Source organism: Nannobrachium achirus (genome assembly GCF_963921795.1).
Source record: "Nannobrachium achirus genome assembly, chromosome: 3".
Taxonomy (NCBI): Eukaryota; Metazoa; Chordata; class Actinopteri; order Myctophiformes; family Myctophidae; genus Nannobrachium; species Nannobrachium achirus.
The window spans coordinates 27,343,260-27,361,588 of NC_137812.1; the positions used below are offsets into that span (position 1 = coordinate 27,343,260).

The window sequence follows — 18,329 nt, forward strand, 5'->3', positions numbered from 1 at the left end:
AGGAAGTGACACTGTTGGAACAGGACCATCTGCCCCGCCCAAACTGCTTTTACAAACAGTTTTAAGACTATTAAAGTAAATAAATATAAAAATAGCTAAATCTAACTATTATAAGCCCTATTCCGTAAGCCTTAGCTTTGGACCGAGACGTCAAGATTTATTTTAAAAATATAAATCTCCACGACTCCAGATTTAATTTCAGTTGGTGCATTTCACCAGCTGCAGGTGCATGGTGCAACCAGGGTGCAACTCATTAGTGTTTGCCAGCCGGGGTTATATACCAACCAAATACAAATTGTAGGAATACAGTATCATACATAAATCATATCTGCCCACACATCTAGCTCATATTGAATGCATGTAATATTTGTTCAGTTAATAACCTTTTTGCATTTTTAGTCCCATTAGAGTACATTTGCACATATGGCTAAGTGAAATTTACCTTTGCATTTAACCCATCCTACTATAACTAGGCCTATTAGGAGCAGTGGGCAACTGTCATTAATGCAGTACCCAGGCAGCAGTTATGTCCCCAAGCACTGTATCATATTATTAAATATCAGATCTACAAGCACTCACCCAACACATGATTGTGACACATTGTGAGCTTGTATGCTATTATTTGTCATGCAATTACAAAGGTTTGTCGCTCCTCCTCAGTTTATTTTCCTCCACAATGACACGACACTGTAATGATTATTGTTATGAAAAAGTATGAGATATCAAACAGTGAAGTTAGAACGGAGTTTTAACATAAAATCCGAAAACATAACATAAAATATGGAAAAGACAATCATGAATGATGAAGCTCCCAGTGCCTGTTTCGTAGAAAAACTTTTTATTTTTATTTTTCAGTCAACTGAACATGATCTAAGGCCAAGTAGAACAAGAACTTTACCTGCCTAACGGACACAGGATTTTAAGAACTTAGCATCAGCTTCAAATTGTATGCAGAGATCAAAGCTCTGGGCCAGCAAGTAAAATAGTAAAAAGAAAAACAGCAGGATAAATACTGGCTTCCAATGTCTTAACAGACTACAAGTAAAAAAGAAAAAAGAAAAGAAGTGATGCATAAAGCCTAATTTATGGTCCAACATACGACTGTCACTCGTTGAAAATAAAGGATTTTCAACTAGTGACACCGTTGTGCATAAATTAGGTTTAAAGCGAGTTTAATCCGTGTCACTTATTTCACTTATGACAACAAGTCGCTTCCCTCTGGATGGCATCGGTGCCTCTTGTTTCACAGATGCTTTCTTCTTGGATTTACTGAAGAAGGAAGACAAATTAAATGTTTTATAAAACATGACAAGAAAAGTTTACCTTTTGCAATAACTGCATTTGCCACACCGATCAGTTGGAATACACTCCTGGGAAATAACTTCCACCCCATGTAAAGTTAATCATAGAAATGCATACCTGTAGTTTTAAAAAGGACTGTCAAGATATGTCAATGGCTATTCAATGCTTTATTTTTTAACTTTCAACATGTCATGCCGTTTATATTTAGATCCATTCATTATGTTTGGAATATACTGATTTGTTATAGTTAGTAATCATTTAGTAATGGTGTTGATGGTGTGTATGTACTTAAAATGGCAGTGTTTGGGAATTACGGCCAGCTTACCCTTTCTCTCTGTCTTTGGCATCCAATGCTTCATTGAGTTCTTGGAACATTTTGTACCGCTTGCGTCCACGTACCTGAGGGAGAGATCACAGGGAGAGATTTAAGTTCAGATCGTTCCAGTTCAGAAATTCAGAGCACTGCGCTCAGAGAGAGCACAATAGAAACTCTAGCTAAAAACAGTTTATCTGAGCGACAATGATGTCATGGCGATTATTTTTCGACACCCCACTCCCTCTCTCGGCGATCACTGAGGGGTTTGATGTCAATGTCAAACCCACCCCTATTATGTAGCTACTGTATATAAATCACTCACTTGTAAGGAAAACATCTCCTCTTCATCAGCACTGGACTGACTGGAGGCAGGTGTCATCCTCTTTGACGATGTGTGGGGGACAGGCACACTCTCTGAGTGAGAGAGAATCAGGTTAGGGAGAAGAAGACCCTTATACACAAGCTGAAAGTCGTTCTAGAAACATTGCAATGACTTCAGACTTACTTCTTTTCTTGGTCGCTTTCTTGGTAACGCCTTTCTCGGCCTTGTTGGCGTTTTCCTCCTCAGTCTTGCGGTCTCTGCCTGGACAGGCGCAAACGCGCACCTCGAAACACATGCGCCCCAAAACCTGAAAACTAGTATGGAATAAAGACAGCCCATGAGCGACCACAATAGCCATCAACAATTCAATCAGATGAGGTGTAAAAGGTGAAAACAAAGCGTAAAATGGCATAAGAATGACAGGCTTACTCAGCTGTCTCGAGGGTGAGGATGGTCAGGATGGGTCGGCGGTTCATCCCCCCCATGCAGGAACTGTTGCACATGAAGTTCAGGAGGACAGTGGTGATCTCGGAGCCCAGCTGAAACCACGACCACAATGGTGTCAGTAAAAAGTTAACCCTGCAGCTATATCCGAGTCTGCATGAACCAACCATGGAAAACCACGAGGGAATCCAACAGTGTTTAGTAAAGATTGCATTTCCCTCTCGAAATAAATACTCCCAGAAATAAAATTGTTCATCATCACTTTCTACTTTCAACCTTGACCAAACATTTCAGGGCATACACTACTGTTTACATAATGTGCACATCAGTGATAAATCCTATACATGTCTGGAGATTCATATTACATAAAGAGGTCTTTTGGCCAAGAAGACTTTCAAGTAATAGACCAGTACTACTACATACTACTACAAAAACGTGGGACATTAAATAAGAGCACGATTCAACCATGCTTCACTTGTCCAGAAGGAGGCTCTCCAGAGGGGTAGGAGCATGGAGATCATACCTGGGGGGACTCGTAGGGGACCGTCACACTGTGCCTCTTGGTGTAGGGGTCCTCCAAGTAGCTGGCCCTCTGACTGCCCTCAACCCGGATCAAGTGGCTCCGATACTCGACATCTAGGCATATAAAGAAGACGCTGGAAGCTGAATTAAATCTATACTCCAAAACACAACAGTGTCGCTTGCCGGCAGGAATTGATCTTCGAGCTAACAACTCTTTGTACTACAGAGTATTAGGCGTGAGCCAGACGTTGACATACCGTAGGACAAGCCAAACTCAAGCATGAATGGGATTTTGGTTACTAGGCAAAACTAAAGTTGGTCAGAAAATGTACCCTAACTGGACACAATGTGAACACACTTAATGACACTTATGTCTGTTATTTCACTGTCACTCAACCAGTTTATTTTCTCACCGTCTGTGCTCTGGTGGTGTGGACAGCGGCGGACAACATCTGCAACATGCTCCGTCTTCTTATAGATGGCAGTGGCCCTGAGAATGGCACCTTGAGGTGGCTCCTGTGTCACCAACACTTCTATTGGACACGTCTTATCCAGCTGGCAGAACAGCTTATTCAACTGGGCAGAGAACTAAAACACAAAACAAAAATAATTTACTGTATTTCTGTTCCATCATTGTTGTGCGAACTATTTTCTAAGAACTAATATAAACTGTACAGACTTGATTAGGACTACAATGGAAGTCTGTGTTATCCTTTTAGCCTCAATGTCTAACTGCACCTTGTGCGGTTTAAACTTCTGACAAATAAAGTATTCAATCATTTATCCCGATTATCAAATTGTTCATTTCAATAACACAATGATAACCAACTTCTATATTATGTAGAGAATGACTCAAATGCTCAAATTAACAAATTTTCGCCAAATTCATTAAAATCAAAAACATCGCTCCATACCTTGCTTTCGTCCATTTTTTAACCCTGTCTATGCTGGCGGAAAAAGGCAAAGGAACATGTCCCGTCATGTCTTTGCAACCAGGCTGTGAAGCCAGACTAGTGAAATGAGTGGCAAGGGGCGGGAGACCCACAGCACAGCCTTCTAACTTGTAACTCAACTGACCAATTACAGCACATTGATCATTGAGTCACCATGGAAATCTCCCTGCTATTGGCTGTTCAAACAAAGCGAGACATCTGAACCTTAGTGAATTGTCACAATGAGTTAAGATTCCACTTGAATGCCAAGATGGGGCACGAAAATTTTACATTAATGCGTCATCCACAGTAAGTTGATTTTACATTTGTCAAGAAAAACACTTTGCCCCCCAATTTCGTACTAATTTAAAATCTTTTTACCATGCGTTACAAAACCCTATGGTTATCTAGTGGAATTCCTTTGACATAAATATAAAAAAATATTTTTCAAAGGTAAAGTTAATAAATTAATCAAACATTTCTTAAACATATTTAATTTAACTGAGTGATGGAAAGTAAAGCAAACTCCTCTAAAGAGCGGAGTCTTAGTACAGTATGGCAGTTACTGAATGGCAGAGTGAGTGCTGCTTCAACACTGGGATCTCCAGCGAACCTTTGTCTCGCTAAAGGTTTACTAGCAGTGGTGTGTTCAGAACAGTTCTGTGTTGGATTGTAGAATCTTTTAAAATGTCTTGGTACTAATCAAGTGTTATTATAAATGTTTGGAAAAAAGCTACACCAAGAATGATCACAGGGCTCAGGTGGTAACTGGTAAGTAATTATTATCCATCTGTTTGTAAGTTCTTTAAGTTCACATTTGCAGGACATTTCTATTTTTATCTTGAGTGGAGAGAGACGGGAAAGAAAGGACGGAGAGTGGCAGCTGTCTTCAACAATGCCCTCGCGTGACTGACTGAGGGTACTCACAGTGGAGGTGACCGACTTGGCAGTGCCTGACTGCTGGAACCGGAGTTGGAATCCGTATTGCCCAGGGTAGTCGGTTGTTGTCGGCACGGTGGAGGCTGGGGGATTCAGGATGTCCACGCTGGACAACTCTTGGGGATGTAACTCGCTGGACAACTCTTGATGAGGTAACTCGTTGGACAACTCTTGGGGAGGCAACTCTTGGGAAGGCAACTCGTTGAACAAACTTCCGTAGAAGCCGTCAGTCAGAGTGGGGTCTGTCACGAGCTGTGAAGGAAGGCAGAGTAACTCGTGAGGAAGACTAAAGGTCTCTGCATGCTTTAAATTAATCTGTCCGTTCTCAACATCAGAAAACATGACCATTAGAAAACAACATTTCTGTCTTTTAGGCTGTGTAAACAAAATCTGCATGGGGGCAATTGCATTTAGACGAATGACTTAAATATACAAAGAAATGACTGACAATGACGATGAAAATAAATACTGTACTATGCCAAAATAGGCCATATTTAATCCTTTTGTTAAAAAATGGCAAAAGAAATTGTGGAAATATCTGATCTACAAGCTCACAACTTGTCAGATCTGCTATTTCCACAATTATGGACATTTCCAAAATCATGGAAATGCAAAATAATTTCGATGATGCGATTTTAAATTAATAACTATCAAAATATCTTCTATATATAGAGGGGGCTTGACAAATAAAAATAGGCTGTGACCCAACAATGTGTCCCAATCCATTGTTGGATCTAGGGGTAGAGGAGCATCCAAGGAAGGTTCTGAGACCGCCCATCCCAAGTTATGAATGACGTCATTTTGTATATACTAGCCCTTACCCGTTCAAAGATATGAGCTCCGAAATGATGTGCAGTGTGTGGGTTATGGGATGTGCACTGTGCACACAGTATATGAGGGATGGAAAGTAACTTTAACTGGTGCTTGCATGCTAATATGTAGGAGCATCAATGTAAGAAATACCCGTTCCATTTAACAGCTACAGAGATACTGTGTACCGATCTGCATGATTTTTGGACAACATCTGTAACAGGGCCAGAACCCCCCCCCCGTGTGTGTGTGTGTGTGTGTGTGTGTGTGTGTGGGTTTGTGTGTGATTGTGCATGGCCTGAACAACAGCGCCCCTCCCTTAACATGTGTGGTCACAAAAGGTACTGTAGGCTAAATAGATATAGATACACCATAAAAATGCGAAAATACAGCATATGATTTGTGAAAGTGACAAACGGGCTTCACAGTTATGTCAGGTGTGTTCATATGCTAATGGTGATGCGATTTCAGATCAATTGCTCCAGCCACTGAGGAGAAACGCTGTTTCAGACAGACAGACAGACACTCACTCAGACAGACAGACAGACACTCACTCAGACATTCGCAAAATTATAGTATAGATTGTCAACATAAGTTGTAGTTTACCTGACAGTCCATGGCATACTCGTGTTCAATGCTAGGAAGAGGTTCCTCGTCAGTACTGGCTACTGGAAGCAGGCTAAAGTAAAAACACGCAGATGTTGATTTATCACTTGCAATGCAATTCTTTCTAGCTTGATATTATTCCCTGTCAACAACCATCTGTCTTAGGAGTCCAACTGTAAACCAACTAAGCTCTATTCAATGTTAGATCTCTAGCATTAACTATAGTTAATAATAAGCTTGATAGCTGCATATATCATATGAAAGGTGCTATGCAAATAAAATATATTATTATTATAACAACAAATACAATTCCCTATAATTTGTATTATTCTCAAATGAAAAAGTAGGGATATTTTCTTGGTCCAATAAAATCACTTACTAAGTTTCACACATGGCATTAAAATGATCCGTTCTCATGTAGAACTCTTGATCCCTTGGTCTCACGCTTAACTCTCTGCTTAACTCTCGAATCTCCTGGCTCAAGTTGAACTCTTGACTGAAAGAAAGATCAAATCCAGGTCCTTCCATTGCCTCCATCGCTCAGTGGATCGAGGAGACGACAGAAAGAGCAGCCCGGTGCGATGCAGGGTTGAAGTGGGGTCTCTATGGGTAAAGAAGCAGAACCACTGGTACGTTTAGTGTATGTGACACAGAGAATCTTGCAAGGGAGAAAAGTCAAACACTCTCTGGGAAACAAAATGACCGGTGCACAAACTGAAGAAACAGCAACCCACCTTCACACACATTTTAGGGTGAAATGCAAGAGCAGAATATAATACAGCATGTAGAACATACATAATTACTTTGTATTCCGACATTTGTATCTTCTGAGAATACACTCAACAAAGTTGCAGGACCCATGCTCAGGTGCCAGGCACAAACCTGCCAGCACTTGAACCTCAAAACGAGAGTGAATGCCAACAGAACAATATCGCAGGGGATTTTGGCAAAAAGAAATTGGGAGTGCTACCCACACATTTTGCTGTGTTGAAACTTGCTCATTCTACAAATCTTTACAAGCTGTACCTCGTGGTAAGGTGACTAATCATTGTAATCAACGATTTAATTTATAATTAATTATATAAAACACAATACCAATTGGTATTATTAAAGGGAATCTAGGTGAATTTGCTGAAATATTCTTCCCAACAGAACTTCACTGTGATTGATAGTGCCAGTGCACTCATTGAGGAAAACAGTGAAATGCACAATTCAGGCACAGTACAAGTAAGTACTGTACTTAATTTCAATTTTGAGGTAGGCCTATTTGTAACAAATTTACTTGAATATTTCCAATTTCCAAAACTTTTACTTCTACTCCACTACATCTCGGAACCAAATATTGTAATTATAAGAGTGTGCCAAATGTAGTTCTAAGAGCGGCCATTTCTTGGGTAAACACAGCCTTACACAGGTGTTCTGATTAGACTATAGCATTAGTTCTATGCAATCAAACAATTGAAACACCTGTGTTTTGACCCAAGAAATGGCCGCTAAGGACTACAATGACGTAGCCGCTGGCACACACTATACAAGTATATGAAAACTTTAGCTTTACTTTGCAGATATAAATGAAACATACATTAATCCACTTTAGTCCTATTTTATACTTAGGCTATTTGAAAATAGCCAATTTACAAGCTAACAATGCGACGCATTGTGAACTTGTAGATCTGCTATTTTCTAACATTTTGTCACTTTACTTTTAGTACATTTTGATGTCAACCATTTCATACTTTTACTCAAGTACATTTTGAATTCAGACTTTTACTTGTAACTACAGTATTTCTACATTGCAGTATTGATAATTTAACTTAAGTTAAAAAAAGAAATGTTCCAGTTTCCACCACTGGTTGCAAATGAAGTCGCCTTGACCTAAATAATCACTATATTTACGTCAATATAAACGCAAGCTCACAACGCTGAAAAGCACACACTAGTTTTAGTTAGCAGCACGCAAAGACGCTAACTAATTAGCTACATTAGCTCTTCTTCTACCCGTCCCTTTAGCCCAGTTAGCCAAGCCAGAAACACACTTTTTAACGGACGAAAAATGTGTGTTTAGTTTGAAGAAGCAACCAGAAGGAAATGAATCAAAGCTGGTGTAGCCTACCTCGTGTCCTGCTAAAGGTAAACGTAGTGACGGCAGTGAATCGCATTCGCATTGGATCGAGCTGACGGCTTGGGAAAGAAAAGCCCAAATAACACAAATATTATTGTGTTTAGCAGCACGAGCACGTTGTTGTTTGTGGGGGGGGGGGTTTCCGACTTTCCGTGCGAAACTCTTCAATGGGGGGAGGGGTATGTGACGTCACGAGCGATGCCTCCTCCAATCAGAACATCTGCGCGAAAGATTTGAGTGATGTAAAGCCACATGTCATGTGATCAGTGGTGGACAAAAGTAACTATTAACCTAAGTACATTTACTTGTGTTTTACTTTACTCTATTGCAGGGGTCTTCAACGTTTTCAGGCCAGGGACCCCCAAACTGATGGGAAGATGGAGCAGGGACCCCCCTACCTCCTTGGGTGGAGGTGGGGCTACAACATATTGTATATTTATGTATAAAAGTGTGTTTCATGTATATACCTTGTTATTGTGCATTCAATTTTAAAATAATAGATTAATATATTCATGCTTCTATTTTAAACTTGCATGTACAAGTGGCCATACCACTGCCATTTATTAACTGAGAACTGATGTCAATACTATCAATCTATCACTAACAATCTGTCAATTGCACAATAATCATGTATACAAGCTATTCAAAAGAGACAGAATCATGTATCCCTGCGAATCCCCTAGGGGTCGTGGACCCCCTGTTGAAGATCCCTGCTCTATTGTGTACAGCGCCATTCGTTATTTTCGAAAATGTTATAAATGTCACTGTCACACCAAATTCTGGGCCCTGGGGACAAGGATTCACTGTGGGCCCCCAATGAATGTTCTTCATAGGGCTTTTCAAGCCCCACCCTCCACCATTTTGTTGATGTATTAGGCCTAATGTGTTAATATGTTGATGAATTGAATGCATAGGTGAAAACAAGTCCCCAAGACTTTTTTTTGTTGTGTTATCCTTTTAGCCCAAGTGTTTTACTCTTAGGTTTTACTGTACTTGACATTCCTTATGAGTGTGGAATTTAAATGATTAATGAGACATGAATGCAATGATTATTTGATTTAATAGTAGTACAATTGTATTCATATAAAAAGATGGCATGTCTTATTAAAGCACAAGGATCTTTTTTGCACAACAGGTCACAACAAAAGAGGTATCAATCAGCCCTAAAACTACAGTAAATGATCAGTGCTTTTAACTCAGAGTGTGTACAAATGGACCCCTCATTTCATTTGAACATAATAAAAGGACAGTGTTGCTTTAGGTTATGAAAGCAGTTCAGTATTGAAAGTGGTCCATTTAATCCAAGATTCAAGGCACTTTTTTCTTTAGGATGGAATGGAGTAACAGGCCCCCTTATGAAAGATGTTTATTTTATGATAAATACATGTTCATTTTGATATGAATTGAATATGTTGTGAAGGCTTAAGTAAATACATTTATATGAGTACTACTAACCCGAAACATACATTGGATGTTATAGTACAAGAAGTAAAATTATGTAAAGGAGGCTTTTTGCCACAAACAGACACATTACATGGTCACAGGATGACAAGATAGGGTCAATATACCTCTTAAACTCATTTTGGTGGTATTTAAAATACCACCAAAATGGGGTAAAATACCGTATTTTACCATACTCTACTACCCCTGCTAACTGAAGGGAGGGTATAAAGTGATATTTTTTGGTTAAAAGTAAAGGCACTATATTCTGATATTATAGTGTTTGGTGTTTGTTCAGTCACAGGGGTCTCCCTGTCTCTCCAGATCTTTTGAAAATACATTTTATGGTAGAGGTCGGTCACAGAATGTCAGCCAATCAGGAGAGGGTGCCCATTTATCTTTTGCTTGCAAATTTCTTTATCATCACTTCCAGTTTCACTTGTTTAATCTGTATCCTGACCAAGTTATCCTGATTGGATACAATTGGCATCCTGACTTGAAAAAGCATTTTCTGTTAAAGATCTAAACTGATTTTGAACCTTTCAACTTCATATAATTGGTCCTCACACAAATGCTCATGATAAAATGGTACCATTGCTGTCTATTTGGTCTGTGTCTCAGTGAGGGGCAGTGGACAGTTCAGAAACCTGCCTACCAGTGACATTGATTGGAAATCCAAGCTCATAGAAACAGCAGGTTTTCTATTCCTGGAAGCCATTGTTCTCATGTCAATAAAAATCGAATGAAAAAATAAACATCTGGTTTAAAAATAAAATCTAACTATGTGACTGACAGGCAGGTTTTTGAAGCGTCTACAGCTCTCCTATGACAGTCAGAGCAGATTATTTTCATTTTCATTTTCATGAGCATTAGTGAGGACCAATTATATGAAGATGTGTTCAAAATGGGTGAAGTCGTCCTTTAACACTTATTTTAACCAAAGAAAATCACTGAGTATACCTTTAAAAGCCACAGTATATGCAGTATGCCAGGGGTCAGAAAGTACGTTTGGCCTTGTGACAGTCATTAGATAGTGGTCCAGAAAATATCAATGGTTAATTTAAGAACTGGATGCTGTTGCTATAAAAGTGAGTAAAGATTTGTGGTATAACTGCATACTGATAGAACTGTGTGTGTGTGTGTGTAAATGACTTTTTCCCCCCATTTATTACTCACACCATGGAGTTTTCGCATTCCTAACTAAGACAAAAATGTGATTATAGTAAATTTACCCCCATTGATTCCGTATGGAGACCCAAATGCATTCGGGTCCCCATCCGGAATCAATGGAGGTAAATTTATTGTAATCAAATTATTGTCTTAGGAATACGAAATATCCATGAATTCAAGTCTCCATGGGGTGAGTCTCTCATTTTGGGGGCGAACTACTCCTTTAAGTGCAGATAGAAATGTGTGGGGTCATTTTGTGCTGGCCTTGTCATCCTTGAATTGTGTTACCGTACAAAGGATATTTAGCCAATTAAAAAGTTCAAAAAGAACATCTGGTGATAGACTCACTTTCAAAGATAAACAAGCTCTTACATAGTATAGGAGCTCAAGGTATCTTCTTAGATATGGGGAGAAATTGTATGAAACAGCTGCATTCACTCTGAATAAAGGGATTCTTCAGCTGGGGGTAGATTGTCTATTTGGACATTATAGCCCAGTAGTCCACACAGTATTTCTATATTGTATTCAAGGATCCCCAGTTTGATATGCAAATTTAGGTCATGGACCCCCATAACTACATTCTTATATACCTTTTAGGGTCAAATTAGTTCAAAACTATCAGTAGTGTAGCAGAGGAGTGGGGACCCCCTTGAAGCCCTTCAAGGATGTCCCCAGACCCCACTTTCAGTATCACTACTAGCCTATAGATCTTTTTCCAGAGCGCTGCTGTGTAGCTGCGGTGTCAGCGCATAGCCGCACACACAAGTGCCGCTTGACACCGTAGTTGCCGGTGCCGCTCTGAGAAATTGGTCAGAGGTCTAATGTAGATGTAAGCCTGTCAGGAAGTGTAATTATTTCCCCAAATTAAAAAATGAATCGGAAAGCTCAAATTCTATTAATCAGGCGCAGCTCCTACTGTACATCCTGGTCAAAAAAATCAAACAAGAAAATCACACAGGAAGGAGCTGGAGTGTCAAAAAAAACAGGGGACTTTTTTATTAAATTATGTAACGCATTAAACAACAACAGAGGACATCCGGACAGACAGATCTAAGCAAACACAGTCCAATGATCCTTTGTGGTGCCAACAGCCTTAGTGACAGAACTGGATGTAAACAGAACTTCTTAATTCCGAGTGTTCACCTGCAAGAGAAGAGAAAGCAGCTTTTCAGTACAAAAGTACACAACAACACAGTTCTGTAAGAAATACTTTCCATCTCCTACTTTGCGGCTGACAGGCACCTTTAGTGACAGATGACATATTTGGAACTCTATAGGTGCTGTAAATATTTTCTACTGAACATGGAACTGCAATTTGATAAACGACACTTTCTCGCAGGTGATCACATATCTTCGCATCCAATTCAAAGAATGGACTAAAACTGGGTGGCAACAATTTGGAGATTAAGAAGAGTAACAGCATCGCAAAACCAATACAAAGACTTAAGAGTGGTCCTTCACATTGTCTCTGATTGCCTGTCTACGTGTAGTCTAAACTAACACGGACAGTCTATGCAGCAGATGGGCGGGGATACACAACCCGGCAAATCTCAAAGGGAGTCTCCGGCCAATAGCATGTGTTCTCCTCCACCTACCCCCCTCTGCTCAGCTCAGAGAACGCTGCTGCATCATGACGTCAACTAATTCGGTGCGACGCCCCTCTGCACTCTGATTGGTTAGGGAAATTCTACACTTCCTACATCAGTGATTTTAACGCGATAGCCCAGGCTTTATTTTTCTAGGCTAGTCTACGTGAGACTATGAGGGAATAAAACAGAAACATCTTCAAAGTGCAATTCGAATACGTTTGCACACCATTTACAATGAATATACTTTTGGATCAGTTTTAGGTGGTGGCGGTCTCTTTACTCTCTTACCACATCGTCAATCTTGAGGATGCTGCGAACAGTCTCAGTGGACAGAGTCACAGCACTGATGGACACAAGCAGAGGCTGAACTACTAGCTCCTCCAGGATGTTGGAGATACCGCCCTGTGAGACAACACAAAGGAGTTCATTAACATATCCTTCTTAGACATATGGATTTTCATTGCATGAGAACAAAATGCGAGAATAACAAAAAAGGGACACTGAATGATGACCAATAAAGTGGGAGCATGAGGAAAATGTCTACTCCTCAGAAATGAACAACACATTTAGGAGGGAGGGAAACTTCCAACTTTTCGGTTTTATGTATTAATATAATGGTAAAAAGGGTAGGCATTATAAGCTACAGCTTCAGACTACACCTTTTCAGTCCAGTTTTTGTGCTGTTTGTTGTGACTAACTCTGTACATGACTTAACAAAATAACTCATTCATTCATGGATGATGGAAAGATGGATGGCTAGACAGACAGATACTGTATTACACACACACACATACACTAATTAAGGCTTTTCGACTCTGAACATAAGTCAACTGTATATCCCTTGACCCTTACTACTTTTGCAACTACTTATCAACTTCGCATCAATGAAAAAGTAACTATCTTTAAACAACAATAAGGCAGCCAACCCACCTTGCGGACATTGATGCCAGCGGTCCTCTCCCCCTGGGCGTGCCTGTTGCGGAGCTCTGTGACAGTGGAGATGGGGTTCAGCCCAGCGTTCTCTGCCAGCGTGGAGGGGATCACCTCCAGTGCGTCAGCGTAGGCGCGCACACAGTACGCCTCCATGCCTGCCAGGGTGCGGGAGTACTCTGCCAGCCGCAACGCCAGCTCGATCTCTGGGGCCCCACCACCGGCGATAAGAGCCCTGAGGGACAGGCAGGGAGCAGACAAAGGGGAACGTTGAATCAAACATCAGAGATTCAAACCTTAGATCTGGTTCTGGTAGCAGCTAACCCAGAAAGGAGATGTTTGAATAACATACCTCTTCTTGACGAGACAGCGAATGACACACAGCGCATCGTGGATGGAGCGCTCAGCCTCCTCAATCACCAGCTTGTTGGAGCCACGCACCACAATGCTCACAGTCTTACCAGGGTTGGCAACTCCTGTGATCTGCACAGACAACACATCAGAGAAGTCAACCACCATGGTACTGGATATAGTACTCAAACAGTAATTAATATTGAATATAAAAAGGCATCGGTTAATTAACAGTTGGAATGAAATATTATTTTGCATTACAGCTAACCATATCAGTGTTTATTGCATATTATGCGTAGGATTAGCATTAGCACTTTAAGAATAAAGCTCCAGCATACCTTGACCAGCTTGCCAGAGCCGTCCAGACTGACTTCTTCTACCAACTCAGCTGAGCCCAACATCTCTGGTGTGAAATGGTCAATATGGGCAATGGGCTTTGTACCAATGGTCTAAGAACAGGGGGCAGGATCAGAGAGTCAGTCACTTCATTCATACACTATGAGAAATGTCTTAGTGGTATTACAATTCAAATTCAAGGGACATTTTCACAAGACTGATGTTAAAAGTTAGGATCTTACCTTGCAGATGAATTCAATCTCTTCCCTCTCAATTTCCTTGATGACCATGATCTTCATTTTGTTGAGGAAATGCAGAGCCAGATCACTCATAGCATCTCTGTAGAATGAGGTTTCAGGTATATCAATATCAAGCCTTGTGTGCATTATACTGTATAATAGTGATGAGACTTTCAACATTCAATTGAGGATTAAACACAATCATAAATCTTATATGGCCATCAAAAATACAAATTCAAATAATGTACCTGAGGATAGATTTCTGGATGAGCAGGACATTGCAGCCTGCCTTCTTAATCTGTTTGATCAGGTTGAGGATGTAGGCACGCTCCTCTCTCAGCACACGGTCCATCTGGGCATAGTCTGACACTACAATCTGGTTGTCCATCTGGACACCAGTGGGAAAACACACAGTAGTTCAAGGAAAGAAAAAGGCCACAAATAGGATTTCTGTTTTATCAGATAGACAGTCTAAAATTCAAGTGTGGTGACTCACGTCCGTTTTGGGAGGGGACAGGCAGAACTGGATCAGGCCGATCTTTGCCTTCTCCACACGGTTAACACCAGTGTTGACCACCTTCTGTGTCAACACCAAACCATCAACCAGCTCACAGTCATCAATGGTCCCACTGCACACAAAAGTACTGGGTTAGCACCGGGAAAACTCTGTGGTTTAATAAGCCATGTGGATGGCCTGTGTCCTTTATAAATACCAACTTCAAAATGTAATATCCGTTGATATTTGAAAATATCAGATTGGCCAGGTGTATTTAGACATAGATGGACTTTTTTGACAGATCTGGTCAATGGAATTTTTCTATCAACGAGATCAGGCTGTAACTTTACTACATTTTTAAGTGATAATCCGCTAATAATGACTTTGCAGGCCGGCCACATTAGGTCTGAGATCCACTTCGTTCCCATGATTAGATTTTTACAAACAGAAAACGATTTGATGCCGACGTTATGGCCTTCTTACCCGAGCTTCTTGACAATGTGGATGTCATGCAGGTCCACGCCAGTGGCCGTGGCCGGGTCGATAACCCTCATCACGGCGTCCACACTCATGGGCGCCAGCAGGCTGGAATACTGGGACACCACCTTGGAGCAGAGAGAGGTGGTGGCGCTGTTGAGCAGTGTCTCACGGTCACTGAGCTGCACGGGTGTGCTCATGTCTGTCAGTATCTCCACAGCCTTGTCCACGGCTTTCTGGAAGGACTCCGAGATGGTGGTTGGGTGGATACCTGGCAGAGGGAAGAAGAGAACATTCATGTACAAGATGGTTGGGTTAATAACTGGATTAAGAGAACATTCATTTACAAGCCCGGATGGGGGCAATGGGGCGCAAAATCAGTTGGCCTAGCATACAGGCCGAAGAAAGGCTCTGCCTGAAAGGTCTGTTGTGTGTCAGTGTTGTCTTTTCCTGTTTTTTTGTATTCCTTTTGACCATGGATTCTAATAATTTGATGTGTAATTGAATGCTAAATACATAACATCTGTAAAGCGCCTTGGATAAAGGCGGTATATAAATGCACCATCACAATTGTAAAGAAGTAATGAAGAAAGCATCTAAATGACTGTTTTAGATGGAAAACACATTTTCAATCTAAAACAGTGACAATGATAAACATTCATTGTCCACCAGGACAATGAATGATAGATTTTCTTTTTACATCACAACTGCATGTCAATGACAACCAACACACAAACAAATGCAACAATATGTACGTACCCTTCTGGAGTAGTTTGGAACAGGCATCAAGCAGAGCTCCAGCAATCACCACCACAGAGGTTGTGCCATCACCAGCCTCAATGTCCTGGGCTTTGGACAACTCAACAAGCTAAAACACACACCCAGACACATTAACATCCTAACAGTATTGGTAATCTCAACAGGGCATTCACAACCACATCTTGGTCTATATTTCATGTTTCTAATGTATATTAATGTTGACCTGCCACTCGTTTAAAGTCCTACTGAAATGGCTTATCCGGCCATTTTATTTTTAAGTACCAGTAAGACTCCCTAATCGAGAGATATGCGACTGTCAGGTCGCATGTATACACACTCAAAAAGCAACCTCATGGTGGCACTAGAAGAGGGGCATGTGAGAAATCAGGGACGGAGGTTGTGGTCCCAGCCCTTCAGGTGATGGCACCATAAAATCTGAGTCACATGGTGACTGCCTAATGTTATTGTTTGTAGCCTCCACTGCCTTGCAAGCACAGCCAGAGAGACCGCCAGTCGGCCACAAGTGAAAAATGTTTGTTACCAAGTTGCTTATTTTTCTAACCTATAATGTTTTCAGATACATCTTTTAGTGTGCTGATTAAGTTTACAGTGAGTAATACACAGTCTGGACGTCATCTTGAATGAGATTCAAAACAGAGTAGCTCTGCAATTAAAATCAGTTGTGTTTGGAGGAACGTGCAGCAATGGGAATCAAACAAGTGAATGTAATCAAGGTTTGTGTATATTAACTGATTGACTGTCAGATTGACGAGATATAGCGGTTTGTCCTCTTCAGGCAATAAAAGACTAAATAACTTGGATATTCATGGCTGACCATCACATTAACGCAATTTATGTTTGATGAAACGTACCATAATAGCTGCAGGGTGGAGCACTTGCATCTGTTTCAGGATAGTGGCACCATCATTGGTAATGGTCACATCACCCTTCCCATCCTGGATCTGAAACATTTACATCCAGTTTATAGACACATGCACATGTGACCAGAGAGTTGGCCATGAAATTAAACTGAGTTAAAACCAGAGCAGGTTTACAGACCATCTTATCCATTCCCTTGGGTCCGAGGCTGGTCCTGATGGCATCTGCGACAGCTGTCAAAAACAAAACATCGGTCAGCACTTCTGCAGAGCACACCACACCCATTCAGTCCTCATTCCTAGACACACTTTCAGATGAAATTATAAATCAGTCAGTAAGACAAGACATCAGAGTCATCAATAGTGTTACTCTGTAAAAAATGGACTTTTATAGCCTGTATAGCTGACTGCTAATGATAATGATCGGATTGACAGCATTGAGTATCATCACTTTTGTAACAAAGAATGGTAGTTTAAAACGTAATGCACAGTGTACACCCCGTGTTATGATGGGAAAAAGTACAGATCTACAACTCAACGCAAGTGACACCCTGGCAAAATTCTTGATGCACTTTTATTTTGCTTGAAAATGTACTGTCAGACACCAGAGATGCCTGACAGTGCAGTTCATGTTGGCTTGAGGTGCCTGACAGTGCAGTTGTTGGGCTAATGTTGGGGCTAGGCTTTAGAATTAAGGTTGGGGTTAGGTTTTACGATTAAGGTTGGTGTTAGGTTTAGGCAATGCCATTAGGAATTGGTATGGTAGTTTTAAAAAAATCGTTTCTACCATTGCATGAACTTCCTGCTCATATTATGTTGAGTCATGAGCATGTTGCTGCAGTGCATGAAGCCCAGCCTGGGCCAGGCTACCGTTACTAGCATCTTTGTGATGGCGCAGGAGAGGATGATACCAGGAAAAGGAGCCGTAGCAACAGAACATGAACAGTACACACACACACACGTTTATAAAGAACGCTTGAATGCCACATTAGAATGTTTACCTTTCCCGGCAGATATGTTACTGAATCTGATCTGCGCTGGCTTATCGCGGTCCACATACGCCCCTCCTTTGTTTTTGCCCAAATTGCCTCCGCTCAGGTATCTGTTTGTCTGTGCCATCTCTTCAGGTATCCTCGCTTAATTTTCGTGGTAAACTGTAAAAGAAGGACCTGGGATGAGCGGTAGATGTTTGCCGGTGTCGGTGCGGTCCTGTCGGGCTTCGGATGGGTTCAGATTAATCCGTGCTCCGTTTACAACTCAGAACCTTCCAGAGCCACCGGCTGCGACTCCGACTCTTGACATAAAAGGACCCGGCTGTGAATTGCGCTTGGAGATGACGTAAAATAGTA

The 18,329-nt window shown here is 41.0% G+C and overlaps 2 protein-coding genes across 2 annotated transcripts; both read right to left on the reverse strand.

Moving 5' to 3' along the window:
- Nucleotides 1-866: 866 nt before the first annotated feature.
- Nucleotides 867-8,442, reverse strand: LOC308281761 (cellular tumor antigen p53-like). Its single transcript, XM_080722048.1, has 11 exons — nt 8,307-8,442; nt 6,573-6,796; nt 6,194-6,266; nt 4,766-5,029; nt 3,320-3,494; nt 2,908-3,020; nt 2,370-2,479; nt 2,124-2,254; nt 1,941-2,032; nt 1,628-1,701; nt 867-1,269 (listed from the first exon to the last, which is right to left on the reverse strand). Exons 2-11 carry the CDS (start codon nt 6,728-6,730, stop codon nt 1,173-1,175), a joined length of 1,287 nt encoding a protein of 428 aa, XP_080578174.1. The 5' UTR covers nt 6,731-6,796; nt 8,307-8,442; the 3' UTR covers nt 867-1,172.
- A 3,451-nt stretch (nt 8,443-11,893) lies between these two features.
- On the reverse strand, nt 11,894-18,273 carry cct4 (chaperonin containing TCP1, subunit 4 (delta)). The gene is made up of 13 exons (XM_080721150.1): nt 17,982-18,273; nt 17,162-17,214; nt 16,975-17,064; nt 16,103-16,211; nt 15,350-15,614; nt 14,867-14,999; nt 14,619-14,758; nt 14,374-14,470; nt 14,134-14,244; nt 13,797-13,927; nt 13,445-13,679; nt 12,803-12,916; nt 11,894-12,068 (listed from the first exon to the last, which is right to left on the reverse strand). The coding sequence occupies exons 1-13, from the start codon at nt 18,097-18,099 to the stop codon at nt 12,051-12,053; spliced, it is 1,614 nt and encodes a 537-aa protein (XP_080577276.1). The 5' UTR covers nt 18,100-18,273; the 3' UTR covers nt 11,894-12,050.
- Nucleotides 18,274-18,329: the final 56 nt, after the last annotated feature.

Excerpts from the sequence above, each read along its gene's own strand:
- LOC308281761 (XM_080722048.1), bottom strand. The coding sequence starts at position 6,730 with ATGGAGGCAATGGAAGGACCTGGATTTGATCTTTCTTTCAGTCAAGAG. Across the intron at positions 3,495-4,765 it reads CCAAGTCGGTCACCTCCACT|TTCTCTGCCCAGTTGAATAA; the intron begins GTGAGTACCCTC and ends TTTGTGTTTTAG. Across the intron at positions 1,702-1,940 it reads AGGAGATGTTTTCCTTACAA|GTACGTGGACGCAAGCGGTA; the intron begins GTGAGTGATTTA and ends TCTCTCCCTCAG.
- cct4 (XM_080721150.1), bottom strand. The coding sequence starts at position 18,099 with ATGGCACAGACAAACAGATACCTGAGCGGAGGCAATTTGGGCAAAAAC. Across the intron at positions 15,000-15,349 it reads CACATTGTCAAGAAGCTCGG|TGGGACCATTGATGACTGTG; the intron begins GTAAGAAGGCCA and ends TTTTGTGTGCAG. Across the intron at positions 13,680-13,796 it reads CGCTGTCTCGTCAAGAAGAG|GGCTCTTATCGCCGGTGGTG; the intron begins GTATGTTATTCA and ends CCTGTCCCTCAG.